The sequence below is a fragment of the Bactrocera dorsalis genome, chromosome 3, assembly GCF_023373825.1.
Source record: "Bactrocera dorsalis isolate Fly_Bdor chromosome 3, ASM2337382v1, whole genome shotgun sequence".
Classification (NCBI taxonomy): Eukaryota; Metazoa; Arthropoda; class Insecta; order Diptera; family Tephritidae; genus Bactrocera; species Bactrocera dorsalis.
This window is the reverse complement of record NC_064305.1, coordinates 76,000,590-76,018,450: the sequence shown is the minus strand read 5'-3', so window position 1 is coordinate 76,018,450 and position 17,861 is coordinate 76,000,590. Positions and strand designations below refer to the sequence as shown.

Sequence of the window (17,861 nt, the reverse complement as noted above, 5' to 3'; positions counted from 1 at the left end):
TGTAATCTCACTGCGTAAACATCCCAGTAGAAACTGCTTGAAGAGGAGCTCTTTATGCTCCTTAACCGGAAGAAATGTGGACCGCGCTGTGCAAATGTTCAACCAGAGACATCGAGAGGCATCCTCCAACCGTCCAGATTGCATTAATTTGACACGTCTGAATATTCCTCGTCTACGCTTCACTGCGTTCAGGCGACTATATCGGTGCGGCATTCTGAGCACAGGCTGTCGAATTTAACACCTCAAATCTAAGGGGAGGTTAACAGTCGGAATTTTAACTTTATCTACTGTGATGCTAAGGTTCAGTCTGTACTCCTTTATCAAGTTTATGAATATGGTTGATGTGGATTTAGTGGGAGAGAGTGCTAAGCACCTGGCAGAGAAGAGTGAGATGGAGAGATAGCGCTTTACTTTAGAACACTTGCCATCGATTCCATTAACTGTCGTCAATATATAGTATGTATGCGTACGAGGTGGTGGAAATTTCTATGGTGGTTGAGAAACTGCCTTCAGAGGTGTGTGGATTGTTCGATGTCCTAAAGTAGCGTTGTATACTTTAGACAAATCCAACGCTATGAGGATCGTCTCCTCTCATGGAGATTTTTACGGATGTTGATGGTCAGCCAGACTCAGCTGGTGAGTGAATGTCGAGCGTAAAAAGGCCGGAAAGGTCCTCACTAACGAGGAAAAGAGAATTGTTGGACGATAAGATTCCCGTTTGGTAAGGAGGGTTTCTATGAAAGTGGAATTTTGAAAATAGTACTTGCGAATCTGGGCTGTTGTGAAATCCACGACCTTAAATGTTTCGAAAATATGGTTTTCGGAACCTTATGAGAAACTTTTGAGCGACTCGAAAACTTTTTTTCTTTTCTAAGCTTCCGCAGTAGCCTAAGATTTTAAACTGCCAAAGCATTTACTTGCTGTTAGTTTGCTCTGTTAAGATATGCCAACAATTTTGTTGAAAACGGTCATATCAGATTTCAAAGGAACAACCATTCGAATAGTTCTAATTCTGCGTTCTAAATTTCATAACAATAATGACTTCTTTTTATACATATAGTACATACATATGTATGTATGTATGTATGTTCTGATTTATCACAAACAATTTTTCATTACGCCAAGTGCAAATGTCTACAAAACACCTAATTACTTGGCAAAATTAACATAAAAAGTTGCTTGCAATGTGCGCTTTACTGCTGACATACTTACATACATGGGTATGTATAAAAGTAATTATCATAGTGCAAATTAAGTTTTGTAGCACGGCTGTCTCTCTAGAAAAAGCTTAAAGAATATAAAGACATAGATACTTGAGAAAATATGTACGCTAGTTCAAGTGTGGACAATAATAAGCGGCAAGAAATGACACCAAAGTGAAATGAAGCGCAAAACCGGTTATCACTGCGCCCTTCAAAAGACAGGTTAAGCTGGTATTGAAGTCACGAGACGCCGTTTTACCTTTGTACTTTACAGCTTCAAAAGCGTTAAAATCAATCGTGAGCAGAAAGAGCGAACATGTGGGTGCATTGACCGTTTCGTCTGTTGATGTGCCAAAATTGGACTTTCGAATGCCTGTGTCTGTCTGAATGTATTGAATTCATATTATTGATTAGCAGCTTTATGCGAATTTGACATGAACTGAAGACCAACTTTCTATTTCCCCCCCTACAAAACTAAGAAAACTTGTTTGTGTGTTTTAAAATTTAATTATGCTGATGAATCATAAAATGTTAGTACAATGTAATAAATGCAATTTTTCGTTTCTGCAATAAGGAATTATCGACTATTGCGAAATTTCTTTCGTGAATTTTAAAGTGTTTGGAAACATTCAAAAGTTTATTGTATTTTAATTATTTAAACTTTTAACTTTGCTTTTGCTTTCTTTTCTTTATAACACTAATAAAATTGCTTTTCATCTCTTAATAGTATATATATGTATATATTCAACTTTCGCAATATGCAAATGTTAACATTAATCTCGCCAACTACTTTCACGCGCCTTCAGCTAACTCAGTACTTGTCATCTCCTCGTTGTACCACATGCAAGTTTGTGTTTGTGTGTGTTTTTGTTTAGGCTGCGCAACTTATTTAATCGGTAGCATCAGTCTTTGCCACGGAGAATGGCTCATCTACGGGTATGGAACCACTGTTGGCGATCACAACATCCTTAACTGGGCGATCACGTCCATCAGTTTCGTAACTTTCAATTTTGCGCACAACGCTCATGCCGGATAAAACTTTGCCGAAAACGACGTGACGTCCATCCAACCAGGAAGTTGGTTTGGTAGTAATGAAGAACTGTGAACCATTGGTGTCCTTGCCAGCATTGGCCATGCTCAACCAACCGGCACCATAATGCTTCAGCTTGAAGTTCTCATCGGGGAAACGTTCACCGTAGATGGAGCGACCGCCAGTGCCATCACCTTTGGTGAAATCACCACCTTGGATCATGAAGTCCTTAATGACGCGATGGAATTTGCTGCCCTTGTAGCTGCAAAGTGTATAAAAGAGATAAATGAAATTAAGTATTTTAGTTTATGATTTTCATTAAAAGTAGACATGTTTATATGTATTGCATATGTATCTCATAAACAAAAGTAATATCATCTGCAACTGCATATGTGCACAATCACATAAGTTGTCATATTTATGCATACATATGTACAGTTCTCATATGCAGTTGCCGTAGTTTCGATTATGTTGCCCTCTTTATTCTTACTTACACTATTTACTACAATAATAGAGCAATAAAAATGTAGAATTTTTATGCTTGTAGTTTGTATTACAATATTACAATAGCTGCTAGTGCCCGGCTGACCCAATGGCCGGGTAATATTGCTTGGCGCTTTTTTATATTTTTAGTACAAAAGTTTTTATTGTGCATAGCGTATCCACATTAATTCAATTCAGCGCTCAATTATTGTTTGCAAACATCAATTTCCTCCCATCTGCATGTGTATATTGAGACTATGCCTATGAGCACATCATATTCGCATTGCTAAGCCAATTAGCTGAGTGGCCGGCAACAATGCACAAGTTCTACACACTACTACTAACTTTAAATTGTTTAAAGTGAGTAAATTTATTTTCTTATTTACTTTTAGTGGGAGTAATAGTTGTTTGACCCCATTACAAGAAAATGCTCTGGCACGACGCGATTGAAATGCTGATAAACTTCATCATCACAGGCTTGGATTTGCTATGATAGTAGGCATTACGCTGGGTTTACTTAGCCGACAAGAAAAAATGGTTAAATTCAGTTGCACTGAATACCAAATATTCAAATAAAAAAGTTTCCATACAATAACTTTATTTTGATCTTTCAGTTGATACGGCAATGTAGCTGTACATGTATGTTAGAGTGGTCCGGTCAAAAAAGTTTTTTTCGGGTATTGTAGCATTGCTTTGGGTAAAAATCTTTGCGAAATATTGTAAACATGTATTGTAAAATAAAAGAGCTTTCCATGCAAGCACCTGTTTTTGAACGTTCCGTTTGTATGAATATATCCATTTGCTATGTCATCCGATAGATGTTTTCTATAAACGAGCAACTTCTTTTTTTGTAAGCTCTTCGACGCTTCCTTCTGGGTGTTACGGACTTAGCGAACCTAATATGCTTTGTTCCGGGTATAAATATAAAATTTTTAATTGTACATATAAAACAACCAAACACTGACATTAGTTAATGGCACAGTGCTGTTATTTAAATAGGTTACTGATAAGCAACTGTTATGTATTCAATAAAAAATAAAAAAAAACTATTTTATTTTTACTTTTGTACAATTTAAACGTGAACAGACCAAACCTAATTAGATTTTTCACAACAGCTTTTATACATATGATATATACTCATATCATATATGTATGTGCAAGAAGATTTGACAGATAATTCTAAATGATAGTATAAAATATCAAAACTCACTAAGAACTATACCAGACAACACTAAAAAATTTTTTGATTGTCACAATATTTTCCAGATTTCTCCATATATTCATACATGTACATATGTACATATATATGGTCAAATTACTGGGAATATTTGTTGTAAGTAAAATTAGATGCACCAAAACATTGTCATTTGCAAAGTCAGCAGAACTTACAACAATTTTATACTTTTGTATCTCTATATTAAATAAGCGGTTGGAAACATAACCTCACTAAAAGTAATAAGACCATGAAATGGACTGCAATCAACCCCTTATAAAGAAATTGCTTGTAGCTTTTAGCAAAATAATATGGATATGCAATAGAGGGCTAAAATTGTTTATGCACTGCTCTAGCTTATATGTATGCGTACATTTGCTTCAAAGCACACTTACCCTTCGCCTTCTGGCTTCTCAGCTAATTCTTTGAAATTGCGGGCGGTTTTCTCCACTGTTTTGCCGAAAAGACCGATCTCAATCCGTCCAGCAGGTTCACCACCAATGGTGATGTCAAAGAAAACCTAAACAATCAAATTGAATATATAAGTATGCATGTATGTATATATGTTAAACATGTATAATAATAATTGCACAGCAAAGAACCCGGTTAACCAAACGGAACAATGGAAATACGGTAGGAAGTAAACTAAAAAATGACGTGAAGATGAAAGAAACTTGAATGTATGCCAAGTAAGGCAAAAAATTATATTCAAACAATATTAAATAATAAAATTGTACGTACATATGTATGTACATAGTATCTATGTTATATGCACAAAGAACACATCGTTTAGCAACACGGGGGCGTTTATTATTCAAGAATAAATTAATTGCTTACCTTATCGGTTACTTTAGGTCCTTTGCTTTCATCAGCCACCACAATGCCGGCCGCAAGCGCCACCAGACATAATCCCAAATACAGCTTCATCTTACGGTTTCCGGTAAGCAAAACACAGTCTATAGATTTTCACAAATTTGATTTTCTTTGACTTGTATCCAAAAACACCTCCGATGTCGTCAGCAGTTGGCGATTAAATGAACAGGCAGCTGATGTCAATAGCCACCACTACCGCTACGATACGCTTTGTTGCTGCTGCCCTTGCTACTTGAATGTGGAATCTTTGGGAGAAGATATGCACATACACACAAATTGGTGTCATAAAGCGCAATAAAACAATTGGTCTCAGAGATTCTTTCTTTCTTCGTGCTCGTGGAATAGGGAAACGACACGTCGCCAGAAGTGTTAAGAAAATGCTTCAAAGCGGAATCACAGAGAAATGATAAACAATAATTTTGATGTTCTTGCTAGCATATTCTTCGCAGTGTTGTTGTTGTTTATTTTTAGCGATGTGCTTACAATTGTATTTTTGTTTGTTAAGGTGATACATTTTTGACTTTGCTATAACATAATAAAAATGTTGTAAATCAATGTCTTAATCTTATATTAGCAACCTGAAATAGTTATATCTGAAATAAATGTGGCTGGAACCTAAAATAAACAAATTATGTCCCAGTTAGTTTGTTAAAAATAATCAACGTGAAAACACTAGATAATGTTTTGTTTTCGTCATATACCGATTAATCGATAATCGTATGTTACATATCTAAGTGACAGTTAACCGCGCTAAATTTTGATAATTTGTCACATATTTTAACTTCCCGTGGATTTTCGAATTGTAATATTTTAATAGTTTTTTCTTTTGTATAAAAGTGAATATTAATTTACCAAAAGTTAGAAAATGTTTGTGAAAAATATTTTGTGATTGATTAGTGGAGCTAGTGATAGTTATTCGCGCCAAATTAAAAGCAGTTTCCTGTGTTATTTTAACTTCCCGTGTTATTTTAAAAATAAATTTCTAAAAAAATAGTTCCTATTTTGTTTTAGAAAGTGAATAAGTTTAGAAAATATATGAGAAATGTGTTAAGTGATCGTATTGGTGGAAATGCTGATGTGTGTTAAAAATCGTAGTGTTGTGAATTAAGTTTAACGGATTACATAGAAAGCCGTTGTAACTGATTATTGAAATATGAAGGAAAATCAAAAGAATATACGGTATGTATAGAATATATATTATTTGTAACATAAATAGCCTTTCCTGATAACATGATATTGAGATTAATAATGGCATTGACGTCCGGCGTTATTTTGTTCCATTTTAAATAAAACGGAGATAGAAAAATAGTAAATTGTATCCTTTCCTTTGAGAAAATGGAAATCCCATATTATGTTAACGATTTTAACATAAAATTCTATACGGATGGAACCTTCTCCACTTTCATTACAGTGTCCTTATGCGAGTATTTTCTCAGAGGAAAACAAATTCGAATTAGAAAAATTTGATATAACAAGTTTCCTGTAAATATATAGTATATACAGTATTTGAATGTGTTAGCCTTCAGCCTTTCGTAGTTCGTTTCCCTCAATAGTCAAGTTTAAGTAACCGAAATGAACCTTTTTTGTCAACTCAGCACCATATCTTGAAATAATTGCAGGAATGTTTCTGCAGCTCCCACAACCCTCTCACAAAAAACACTCAGTTGTTTTATTACTTAACTTTTGTATTTATTATTAGTTTTAGTACTTAGCCGAAAGGTTATATATATGTATATATGTTATTTTTGTTATTGTTAAATATACTATACATGTAAACTTTTGTAAATTTTTACATACGTTAACAAGCTACAGCTATACACAGTATAAATACAATTAAAAATTTTATACTTATGTCTACACAATGAGATTACTAAGAATGAACTTATTAGAATTTCATTTAACTATGCTTTAAATGTTGAAAATTTATAAAATAAAATAAAATGCAAAATTTATTAATAAAAAAATATATATTTGTATTTAAAAAATACTTGAGTATAGCGAATTTGCAACTGTTACGTTTTCGGTAATATCACAATTAGTAATAAATGTTTATTTACAGAACGGAAGCAAATTTTTTGCATCCTCATCTTATTTTAAAGCAAAAGATTATTAAATAACTAGCAGTTCATATTTTAGTCACTACATTATAGGGAAATTAATTTTTGTGCGATCCATTTTTAATTTTTCCCTTTTTTAATACAAATTCAAATCAAACTCAAAATACAGCCGTAGTTTTGATGAATTTCATAGTGAGCTATTTAGAATTAAAAGCGTTTTCAGAAAACGTCTTTTTCTGCTTCAGAAAAGTAACAGCTTCTCTCTATATTATTCATATACATATTCTCTTATTTGTAATGTGAGCATAATTACTGGAAGATAGTTCAGTCATTGCTGCCAATTAGCGATTCCTGCTGTTCCTCATCGTTAATCCTATACGAAAAATGTTGAATAATGTTTTGTATATACATAACAATAAAAATTCAACTACCAACCTGACTATATTTGGCTTACAACGACACAATTTCCTATAAATCGCTTTAAATAGCCTCATTAAGGGATCAGAGTCGTCATTGCGCATTAACAATGCCACCAACATTAGCGCCAAAAATATTGGTATTGAACCAATATAAAACATAGGAGAGTATGGTTTTCGCTTCAAAACGACATCAAATACTATGGAGAGTGGTATTTGAAGCGACATGGCAATGGTGCCAATTAGTGAAGAAGTAAGGAAGCAGCCCCTGTGGTAAAAACAAACTTTTCGGTATATTCCAAAAATGCGTGAGAGTGTAAAAATCAGCACATACCATAACCAAAGCGCTTCTGAGATCACAGTACCAACTAAACCATTTAAAAATAGTATAGCAAATTGATTTTGATTTGGCAGCTCAAATTGCTCAATTTTCAGAAAATGCAATATAAAGAATATTGGCCACATGAGTAGAAGATTCCAAAGACCGACGAAACCTGTTAATTTAAAATATAATTTAGTTTGTTTGTAGTATGTATGTATGCATGTATTTATATTTTCTTTAAATTTACCAAAAAATAGTGGAATGTCAACTTTTTCCTCAGTATCGCTTTTTCGCTTCACGAAAACTAAATAAGCGGCGTAGAAAAACGCACTAAAAAGCGCTAAGAGTGCACCGCGCGAAAATCTTGCGTCATGTATATCGGAAATGGTGACGGTGACCTATAAAAAAAAAAAGAAAAAAAAAAAAAAATTTTGCTTGAAACAGCCTTAGTCATTTGCATACTACCATATATACTCACAATTCCACCCATATTCATTGCGACTGCAATAATTTTGGTTATTGTAAACTTGTCACCCACAGCAGAAGGGAAAAATGCCGCTAGCACAAGTGTAAATAAAGAGGATGAAGAGCTCAACAATGTGACCATGGCGGTTTCGCCCAACTCTAACGATAGTTGGAAAAAATAGTTTGCGACAAACCACTGAAAGGGATATAAGGTTGAAAAAGTTTAAAACGATGTTTTAAAAATATTTCAAATGCAATTTACCAGCACACAGAAGAGTAATGCTGTTTTGGCGGTCTTGTGATGTGATTTTTGTCTGTGTATGCGTATGCTAGCTGCATAGGAGAGTCGTGCCATTAACGCTTCCGTTGCTTCATGTGCGGACATCTCACGCACCTCAGCCAATTTGCTGAAACGTACACTGCGTATGCTGGAATCATCGCTCTCGGTGCCGGAGATGGCACCGCTAGAACGAATGGGAATAAAGGTGGGGTCACTCTGAAAAAGAAAAAAAAAAAATTTTATTACAAGTGAACAGTTTTATGATAAGTGTTTGCTCTGCATACCAGTGATGGATTGGTTGAGTAATAATTTTCGTCATCAGCCACTTGATCCATAACCTATAAAGATATTTTTCTATTAGTGAAATTCTGATTGTAATGCTTTGTAAATATTTTCCTTTGAAGTATTTGTGATTTCTAAATTGGTATAAAGAGTTTTTAAATAAATTAAATTCTATTTGCAAATTTATTTTATATTCATTGTTGTTGTTGTAGCCGCAGAATTCTGCGAGTTGACAGTCCTTGGCCGGATCCGGGTCCGTTCTGGTTACGTGGACCCGATTGTCGTGGGAACAGATATTCAAAATTGTCAAATAATTGCGAGAGATGCTGCACAGGTTGCAGTGCTTGATATGTTTCTAAATTTGTGATATTTTAAGTAGTTAAAACTATTAAAGTATCAAATTGTGGTTCTCGTCTTCTGAGTTGTGTCCCTTTCTGTGTTTTATAAAAGCTAATATATAAACTCACCGAGTAGCTACCATTTTGACGTTCACAAGATTCACGCCAGGGTGTCACCAGTCCGATTACAACCAAGTAGATTGCAAACATTGAAGTTTTAAAGTATGTGCAAAAGAATGGCTTATCGAATTTTTCATTTTCGTACAGAAACTGAAAGGGGATACCGAAACGTTGTTAAACACAGAGTTATAGTTTCAATTATGCATTTTACATATTATATATTTACCTTTGTAAGTTCACTAGAGGATACCCAAATCACATCGACCAGCAACAATATTACGATGCCAAGTATGAGCTTTTGTGTTTTGCTTAACATTTTCTTGTTTACACGCAGACGTCGGTGACGGTGCGGCGTCGTTTAGCCGGCGCGTAACGAGTGACGACACGCTCGTTCAACTTTTGACCCAAATTTGTCACTCTCAGTCTCCTGTGTGTGCCGTGTACGCTGTAGATGATGATAGCAGATGGCAGAATGTCCGTACACTTTTGTTTATTTTGGATTGTATTTTTATAGTCTTAGCGCGCACTTTATTTTGTCTAGTGTTAGTTTTTGTTTTTTATGTTTCGAGATATTATGTTTCTTTCGATTTCGTGCCTTAATTCAGTTCTTTGTTTTCTTTTTTTATTAACCAATTGTATTTAAACGCCAGTGTTTTAGCTTCATTTTTGAATTTGGCTCTTGGCGCTTCTTTTTCATTGCAAACAGCGTTTATTTCAACACTGAATCGTTTGCTTTAATTCCTTGACATAATTAAAGGGATTTGTTGGCGCCAAATGCTGCGCCGCAACACATTGTAAATTAAGTGCAATTTTTTGTTAGCGGGCAACTGCAAAGCGAAGTGGACTAAAGAATAGAACGAAAAAAGGATATTAGAGTTAATTGGATTTTTTAAATATAAAAATTAAGCGCTAAAATTTAAAACCGTTGTTTTTGGGTAGTTTACGTTTTAATTTTTTTATTGTAATTGTTTTCATAATATCTAATATTGCCTGTATCATACCCTATGTCGTATATATTATATTACCATTTCACCTGTGTCTTCAACTGCCTAAGGCAGTAAATATTAAATGTGAATTTGATATACAAATGACGTGTTCATCAGCAAACAATCTTCTGTTTACACATAGCTACAATGTGTGTATGTATCTTTGTGCCAAGTATCCATTGATACTTAAATTAGCATGTTCGAGTGCATTTTATATTGATTTTCGCTCACTATTTACACACCTACAAATAAACTGGTTCGTACGTATTAAATGTGAGACACAATGGTGACGGGTGATGATGATTATGCCTAAAATGCGTATATTTGTTGTAGCTTGGGTGGATATTTGGTAATAATAATCATTTTTATTTATCTTTTTTTTTTAATAAGGTACTTGGCATTCCGTTATCTTTTTGATTATTTATATTAATTATGTACTTGATATAAGTGGTACGACTACTATATTTCAAATAAAAATATCAAATATTATGTGTTTGGCACCTGTGGTATATCTCTACTAATGAAAAATCATATTCCTTATTAATTCTTCATTTAAAATGTAGTTTTGTTGTTATAATAGCACGGTATGATTACTTCTGCAACTTAAAAGTTTCAAGCACACTCATTTGTAGAAAATGCCGATATCGGATCACTAGCGCATATACATACATATGTAGCTGCCATACAAACTTATCAATTAAAATCAAGTTCTTGTATGGATAACTATTTTTCAGAAGTTATCTTCACAAACCTTAGCATGTATTATTGCCTAGGACCACGCTTTAATATCTGAACAAACTGTTCAGTTTGTTTAGTTCAGATCACTATATCATTTATTAAATTCTGTATGGAAAGTTTTTTATTTGTGAAAGGCATCATAGCTTCGGCGCAAATGATGTTAACTTTTTTTTGTTGATTTGCAATACATTATTTCGCATTTTAGCTGATGATATATGTATATGTATCTGCATTCATTCACTAATCATTTTACCACCCCGCACGTACTGCCCATAATTGCCCATAAACAAAAGAAAAGTGATTCAAATAAACAAAGTATAGGCAATAAAAATCATATAATCGCAAAATATTTTTTATTTGATAACTTCCTTTTGTGTTCGTAAGATAAAATTGCTACCATTGTTTATTTATTTAATTTATCGCAAGTCTACTATACGGTAGTTGCATTCTAGAGTAAGTTATAAAAATGGCAAAAAGATTAGCTTGACATGCTAATATGGAAATTTTAATACATTTTTAACAAGTTGTATATAATTCTAGACTTCAGGATTACTAATAATTTAATCTTACAAATTCTGCTGGTGAGTCTTAAGAAAATTGAGTGTATTAAATTTTCGGTTTATATTGATTGGCACGTACACTCCCAATATCGTCGTTTCTATTGCGACAGCTCAGTTATGTTTTTCTGACATTTTTATGGTAGCTAACAGTATATTTAAGGTGTTATAAATCAAATTAAACAATTGAGGTACTCACAACTTGGCATAAAGCATCGTAAAAACATAAAATTTTAATTTTTACTCTAGTTCAAAAAGATTGTGGTTGGATTATATACAAAAAGAGTTTACAGAATAAAAATTCTCAATGTTATGTTTTTGGAATGTTAGAACGTATAACTTTGAAATTTGAAGCAATACACTTATGTAAAATTGTTCCTCTTTTTCAAATTTTTTGCATATTTTCTATCTTACCACAATGAACTTCTATTTACTTTTAGGTTAAAAATACTACATGAATTTATTTCTAGTAACTTTGGCAGCCTTCCACTGTTTATTCCGAATCATTTAGATGTCAATTGAGTACTAGTGAATATTTATTTTTATGCTGATAACACGTAATCACAAAATAATTATTAGAATATGAACTATCTATTAATATAATTGTTTTAACATTCCACTTGTCCATATGTTAGTATTCACTTCATAAATAAAGGTAAATATTTACCATGCATAAAGTTACAGATTTATACAAAACTTGTTAAATCAAAATAGATTACCGTTATCAACGCAACAAAAGTGACAGCGCTAGAAGCAGCTGACTAATAGGTATTAGAAGGTATATAAATATGAAATTAGGATTAATTGGTTTAGAAATGCACTTATTTTTCATTGTATTTCATCATTTGTGCTCAGTAAATATAATACGTAAATATTTAAATATGTACGCATTTCGTTTTTCGTTCCGTGTTGAAGTTTGGGTTTTCCAACTACTCATGATATTTATGTTTCTAGCTCTAAAAAATTTGCAATTTTGGTATATATTTATATTTTGATGAATAACAAAGATAGCTGTAGGTTACTGACCTTTAATAGCTACACCTGTATAAACTTCATTAGTGTATAAGTATGTATGTGTATGTTGATAAATATTTTAAAATTTAGGCCCAATATTTATTAGTTCAAGCCAATTTTTGTGTACATGTCTTGTCCATACAAGGACTTGAGTTTAATCGTTTAGTTTGTACGGCAGCTATACTTTTTAGTGTTCCTAAATCGGCGGTTCCGACAATTCTTGGTGTGTTAAATTTCAGAGCGATTTCTTAAAAATTGACATGGCTAATTGTAATCAGGTACTTTACAAACCCTGTTCAGGGTATGAAAAATATATTTAGTACCAGCCAACTGTGTTTTATAACATATGTTTAAGATATATAACTTAAACCAAGCACGTAAATAGTTTCATGTAACATTATGTCACATGTGTATATATTTTTAAATGAATCTCACAGATATCTAAACAGCAAATTAAATTTTATATCAAAACTTTAAACGTAATCTGCTTTAATAAATCTTCAATAAATCGAGGCAGTACACTTAGCTTATTTATTTATGATTACTTTTGATTATACAAGACATGATTTGGAACTTTCTATGCCATTTTATCTTTTATTGAACTAGCATGGTATTTTTTCTCACACATTCAGTAGCAAAAAGTTAAACAAACATTTTCCCATTACTAACAACATTTTTGATATCAAAGCGGCATATTATACTTTCGCAATCGTATGTTTGATTGTTTACTTTCATGTGCATTCAACTTTCTGATCAAAGATAGCAATTTCTCAGAACATTAGAGGCTTTTCATTATTATTTACTTAAGCCATATGATATACATGTTTATTTAGAAAACTTTATTCACATATGCATTTAATGTTCACATCCATAACTTGTTTTGCTAATAAAAAATGAGTTATAGTACACTTTTCTACCGAATAAACACAGCAGACGGAAATATATTGCAGTTGTAGAGCTACGCCTCCATTTCTATGCACATAAGTTTAACATTTTACTTTCATTGCATAAATAAAGTAAACAAATGTGACAATTACTCACATTTTATAACAATTATTACAGTTAAATAGTTGTACAATTCTTTTAGTTGCACAAATCCACATAAAATCTTCTATTTACATAAAATTGTCTATCAAACTGTTTTGCTTTTTCGACACTGACTTTTCTCTCCAGAAACTTTCAACCAATGTTGTTGCCAGACAGTTAAATATATAAAATTATAAATGTCCCGGGCAACGTTTAATGTGAAAATTATACATTTAAATTAGGGGTATTCTCTTGCTCTTGCAAAACCCGGTGCACGGTGCAAGCATTGCAAATTTACAACGGCACAACAACAAACACACGCAGAAAAATATTTGCAAGGGCTGTGAAATATGTCAGACCAAAACCCGTGTATATTAGCGTGCAATGTCACGCAAAAATAAAATTGCAACCCTGTTGTAGTTGCCATTTTACATAAAGACATATTACGTCGTTAAATTGTTGTAGATTTTACAATTTCTATTTAAATTATAAAGTTTTGTTACAGTTTTTTTTGTTAAAAATGTATGCAGAAGGTGCGGCAATTCACAATAGCCATGCACAATAGTCATTTACAATAAATTGACTGGATCAGTCGCTCATATATCACTAGATTCTGCAATGGGTGCTCTCGTGCCCTTGTATATTTCGGTGTTGAATTTTTGCAATCTGCAATCTTGCAAGAGCAAGAGAATACCCCTAATATATTTATTAAAATTATATATTTAAATTAGTTGGTAATTTTTGTAATTAACTTATATTATCAAATAATAAGTGTTATCAAGCAGATGTTTATGTGAAGACGATTTATCTTCTATTTACAATCTGGTAGCTTGAAAAAGAAATCAGCTGCTCGCCGCAGTGTTGCTTTTTACGTTCTAGTAATTGTAATATTCGCCAGTGCTGACTTCTTAAATTTTAAAATATTTAAAAAAGTATGTTATACATTATTATTTCTTTTATAACTTATTAACTTTAGTGTTTGGTAATAAAAAAATAATAATTGTTAAACAAAGTGCGAATGGGAAAGGTTGACGCATAAGCTAACCGCTTATTCATGCTACTGTGTTCGTGTCTGTGCTAACAGCGCATAAGTAGCCATTCACAATAGCAAATGTTTATTGTTTCGAAATGTAAATATACAAACGAAAATTGTTTCATTTGGCAAGATATTTTAACGAAATTCGGCACGAATTATTGGCCAGAATAACGTTATAATCTCCGAAGAATTTTTTTTAGACCAGACGGCTATAGCATATAGCTGGCATACAAACTGATCGATCAAAATCATGTTCTTATATGTGTGCAAGGTATTATGGGTTCGTTGAAAAACGAAGCTAACGTTTTTATACTGATAAAATTTAAAATAGTCAGCTAATAGAATTACTAGTCGTTTATTACAATTGTTGTAGTTTACACTTTCTAATGTATACATATATTATTACCTAATCACACATTTTAGTAGCATTTACACCATAAATGTGTAGAAAAAATGCGATTAAAAATGTATTAAAAGCTTACAGCACCAAATTCGAAGTGCGGTGGCGTTATGCTTTTAACACAATTCCATTTTCGTACAACTTGACGTATGAGTAACATTTATACTTCCACGAATCGTACAAAGTATGCGAAATGCATTTGGATCACGATCACTATCAACTAGCATATATAGCCGTTAGCCTTGAGTAGGCGTTTCTGTGAATTAAGAGATTACAAAAACACTTAGTTTATAAGCAGTTGTGCGGAAAATAACGCTTTACGCTTAATATGCCCATATTGAGCTTGTTTACAAAATTGTTGGCACTTTGGAATTTACCGCTCCATTCGCAAATAACGTGGCTGTACACGTACAAACATGAATTCATACATTTTTTGACATTTCTCAACAGCTTTTTATTTACTTGCGTTTTAACGCCGAAATTCAATTAAAGTAGCCGGTATGTTTGCATTTATATTGCTTTTAAACGAATTATACGCTCTTTTGGCAAATCTGATTAAGTATTCAATGCTGTGAAAATGCGTTCAGATAGTTGAGGAGAAGAAAAAAAAACAATTATGGTTAAAATGAATTTTGCAAATGGTTAAATAGTTATCTGCCAAGCCTGGAAATTTCCATTGCTAATATTTAAGGAGTTTAGTCACTTAACAGTGGGAAAAAATAGAAAAACAGAAAAACAAAGTTTACTTTAAGGTAATTTTTGTTATTTTTTTGTATAAAATATTTATGTATGTATGTTAATATTTGACTTTCGGGGAAACTTTAGTATACGATCCCACGATTTCAGGGTTAAAAGTGGTATGGTTGGATAGAGCTGCTGCTCCAGATTAAGAAAATATATAATTGTTGCCGCCGCAAACTTATGGTTTTCGAGATATTTGCATTTAAAGTTGAAAATTTTGCAAATTTTATCTTGCAATTTCTCGATTTCTAGTAATTATTTATTTCATATAATGCACTTTTTATGCACTTATACTTTATTACATTGTTTCTACATATTTATTTTTTAGTAATTATTTAGTTATTTGCTTAAAATAAGCATTTTATATTTTACACAATTTTCATTCTATGCACAATAACAAAAGTATTCCGTGTTTACAGATATTAAGTGTTGCCATAATTACACATTTATCAAATGAATAAGAATGGATATAAAAACTCAAACGCAGAAAACAAATACCATCTGAAATAAATTTTCCATTGTAATAAAAAAAGTTTTAAGGCTTATAAGTATGTTTAATCTAATAATTTAATAAAAGGATCATAATGATTATTTGCAATACATCAAAGGTAAAACAGGGTAAACATTAGTCTATTCGCGTCCCACTTATTTCTGCATTGGCGGCCTTCGGCCGCGCTTCGAAAAAAATAGCCCTGGTCGATCCAACACCGGGGTATGTCAGGTTTTTTTGAGTAAAAGTCCTTTTTGCGTTGGCGGCCTTCGGCCGCACTTAAAAAAAAATAACTCTGGCCGATCCAACACCGGGGTGTATCAGGTTTTTTTTAATTAAAACTCCTTTTCGCGTTGGCGGCCTTTGGCCGCGCTTCAAAAAAATAACCCTGGCCGATCCAACACCGGGTTGCATCAGGTTTTTTTAAGTAAAACTCCTTTCTTTTCGCGTTGGCGGCCTTCGGCCGCGCTTCAAAAAAATAACCCTGGCCGATCCAACACCGGGGTGTATCAAAAATCTTGATATATCAAGAAAAAGGGCAATGATTTATGTATTTGGGGTATAGTCCTATTTTTTATTCATTTTTATTCGTTTGATAAATGTGTAATTATGGCAACACTTATTATCTGTCAACACGGAATACTTTTGTTATTGTGCATGAAACGAAAATTGTGTAAAATATAAAATGCTTATTTTAAGCAAATAACTACATAATTACTGGAAAAAAAATTTGTAGAAACAATGTAATGAAGTATAAGTGCATAAAAAGTGCATAATATGAATTAAATAATTACTAGCAATCGAGAAATTGCAAGATAAAATTTACAAAATTTTCAACTTTAAATGCAAATATCTCGAAAACTATAAGTTTGCGGCGGCAACAATTATATATTTTCTTAATCTGGAGCATCAGCTCTATCCAACTATACCACTTTTAACCCTGAAATCGTGGGATCGTATACTAAAGCCGACCCTGACTTTCTATTGTGTGCAATTGAGAGGTAACTTTTTTTTTGAAAATTGACAATCAACATCTTTATCTTAATTTTGATCGATCAGTTTGTATGGCAGCTGTTTGATGACTATAGCCAACCTGAACATTCTTAGGGAAATTGTAGCGATATTTAGAACACTATTTTGTGCCGAATTTCATGAAAATATCTTGACAAATAAAAAAAAATCCATAAATTGATTTGATTTGGATCCATCAGTTTGTATGGTAGCTATATCTTAAAGTTTTTTTAATATCGGCGGTTCCAACAGATGAGTTGCTCCTTATGAAGAAAAGGATGTGTGGAAAATTTTAGATCGATATCTCGAAAACTGAGAGACTAGTTTGCGTCTATACCGACAGATAAACGGGCGGACATGGGTTGAATCGACACATCTCGTCATGCTGATCATTTATATATGTATATATATTTTACAGGGTCTTCGCCGTTTCTTTCTGGGTCTTACAAACTTCTTGGTAACTTTGTAATATACCAGTGTTCAGGGTAAAAAAATACTATTTCTTTCATAATTTATTATATAACATAAATGTAAACACAAATAATAAACGAGTTTACCGCATGAAAATTTCATTTTAAACAACTCTTTAAACTGAGTCCATGTTCAGGAATATGAATTCCCGGTAATTTCTAAATTTTTACTCTTTACATCTCTATCCTATCCGTACGTTTAAGAACAATGTTTCGTGGAAAGCACAAAAGTTCGCTGAAACGAATTTCTAATTACTAAGAGCATTCCTAGCGACATTGCCATGGTTACGAGCATTTGTTTTGGCTGGCGT

General features: G+C 32.7%; 2 protein-coding genes across 3 annotated transcripts; both read right to left on the bottom strand.

Annotated features, from left to right (window-relative positions):
- Positions 1 to 1,686: 1,686 nt before the first annotated feature.
- LOC105229113 (peptidyl-prolyl cis-trans isomerase 5) lies at positions 1,687 to 5,044 on the bottom strand. Its single transcript, XM_011209202.2, has 3 exons — positions 4,766 to 5,044; positions 4,324 to 4,448; positions 1,687 to 2,494 (listed from the first exon to the last, which is right to left on the bottom strand). The coding sequence occupies exons 1-3, from the start codon at positions 4,853 to 4,855 to the stop codon at positions 2,092 to 2,094; spliced, it is 618 nt and encodes a 205-aa protein (XP_011207504.1). The 5' UTR covers positions 4,856 to 5,044; the 3' UTR covers positions 1,687 to 2,091.
- A 1,715-nt stretch (positions 5,045 to 6,759) lies between these two features.
- LOC105229114 (solute carrier family 35 member F5) lies at positions 6,760 to 13,574 on the bottom strand. 2 transcript variants are annotated; one of them, XM_011209203.4, is made up of 10 exons: positions 13,418 to 13,574; positions 9,308 to 9,925; positions 9,091 to 9,231; positions 8,626 to 8,679; positions 8,324 to 8,557; positions 8,075 to 8,257; positions 7,844 to 7,994; positions 7,609 to 7,768; positions 7,294 to 7,542; positions 6,760 to 7,231 (listed from the first exon to the last, which is right to left on the bottom strand). In XM_011209203.4, exons 2-10 carry the CDS (start codon positions 9,395 to 9,397, stop codon positions 7,183 to 7,185), a joined length of 1,311 nt encoding a protein of 436 aa, XP_011207505.2. In that variant the 5' UTR covers positions 9,398 to 9,925; positions 13,418 to 13,574; the 3' UTR covers positions 6,760 to 7,182. The 2 variants fall into 2 exon arrangements, with proteins under 2 accessions (XP_011207505.2, XP_029407362.2); XM_029551502.2 differs by lacking the exon at positions 13,418 to 13,574 and adding an exon at positions 13,294 to 13,399.
- Between the last annotated feature and the right edge of the window lie 4,287 nt (positions 13,575 to 17,861).

Excerpts from the sequence above, each read along its gene's own strand:
- LOC105229113 (XM_011209202.2), bottom strand. The coding sequence starts at position 4,855 with ATGAAGCTGTATTTGGGATTATGTCTGGTGGCGCTTGCGGCCGGCATT. Across the intron at positions 4,449-4,765 it reads GACCTAAAGTAACCGATAAG|GTTTTCTTTGACATCACCAT; the intron begins GTAAGCAATTAA and ends TTGATTGTTTAG. Across the intron at positions 2,495-4,323 it reads GAGAAGCCAGAAGGCGAAGG|CTACAAGGGCAGCAAATTCC; the intron begins GTAAGTGTGCTT and ends TACACTTTGCAG.
- LOC105229114 (XM_011209203.4), bottom strand. The coding sequence starts at position 9,397 with ATGTTAAGCAAAACACAAAAGCTCATACTTGGCATCGTAATATTGTTG. Across the intron at positions 7,769-7,843 it reads TGACATTCCACTATTTTTTG|GTTTCGTCGGTCTTTGGAAT; the intron begins GTAAATTTAAAG and ends TTAAATTAACAG. Across the intron at positions 7,543-7,608 it reads TCAGAAGCGCTTTGGTTATG|GGGCTGCTTCCTTACTTCTT; the intron begins GTATGTGCTGAT and ends TTTTTACCACAG.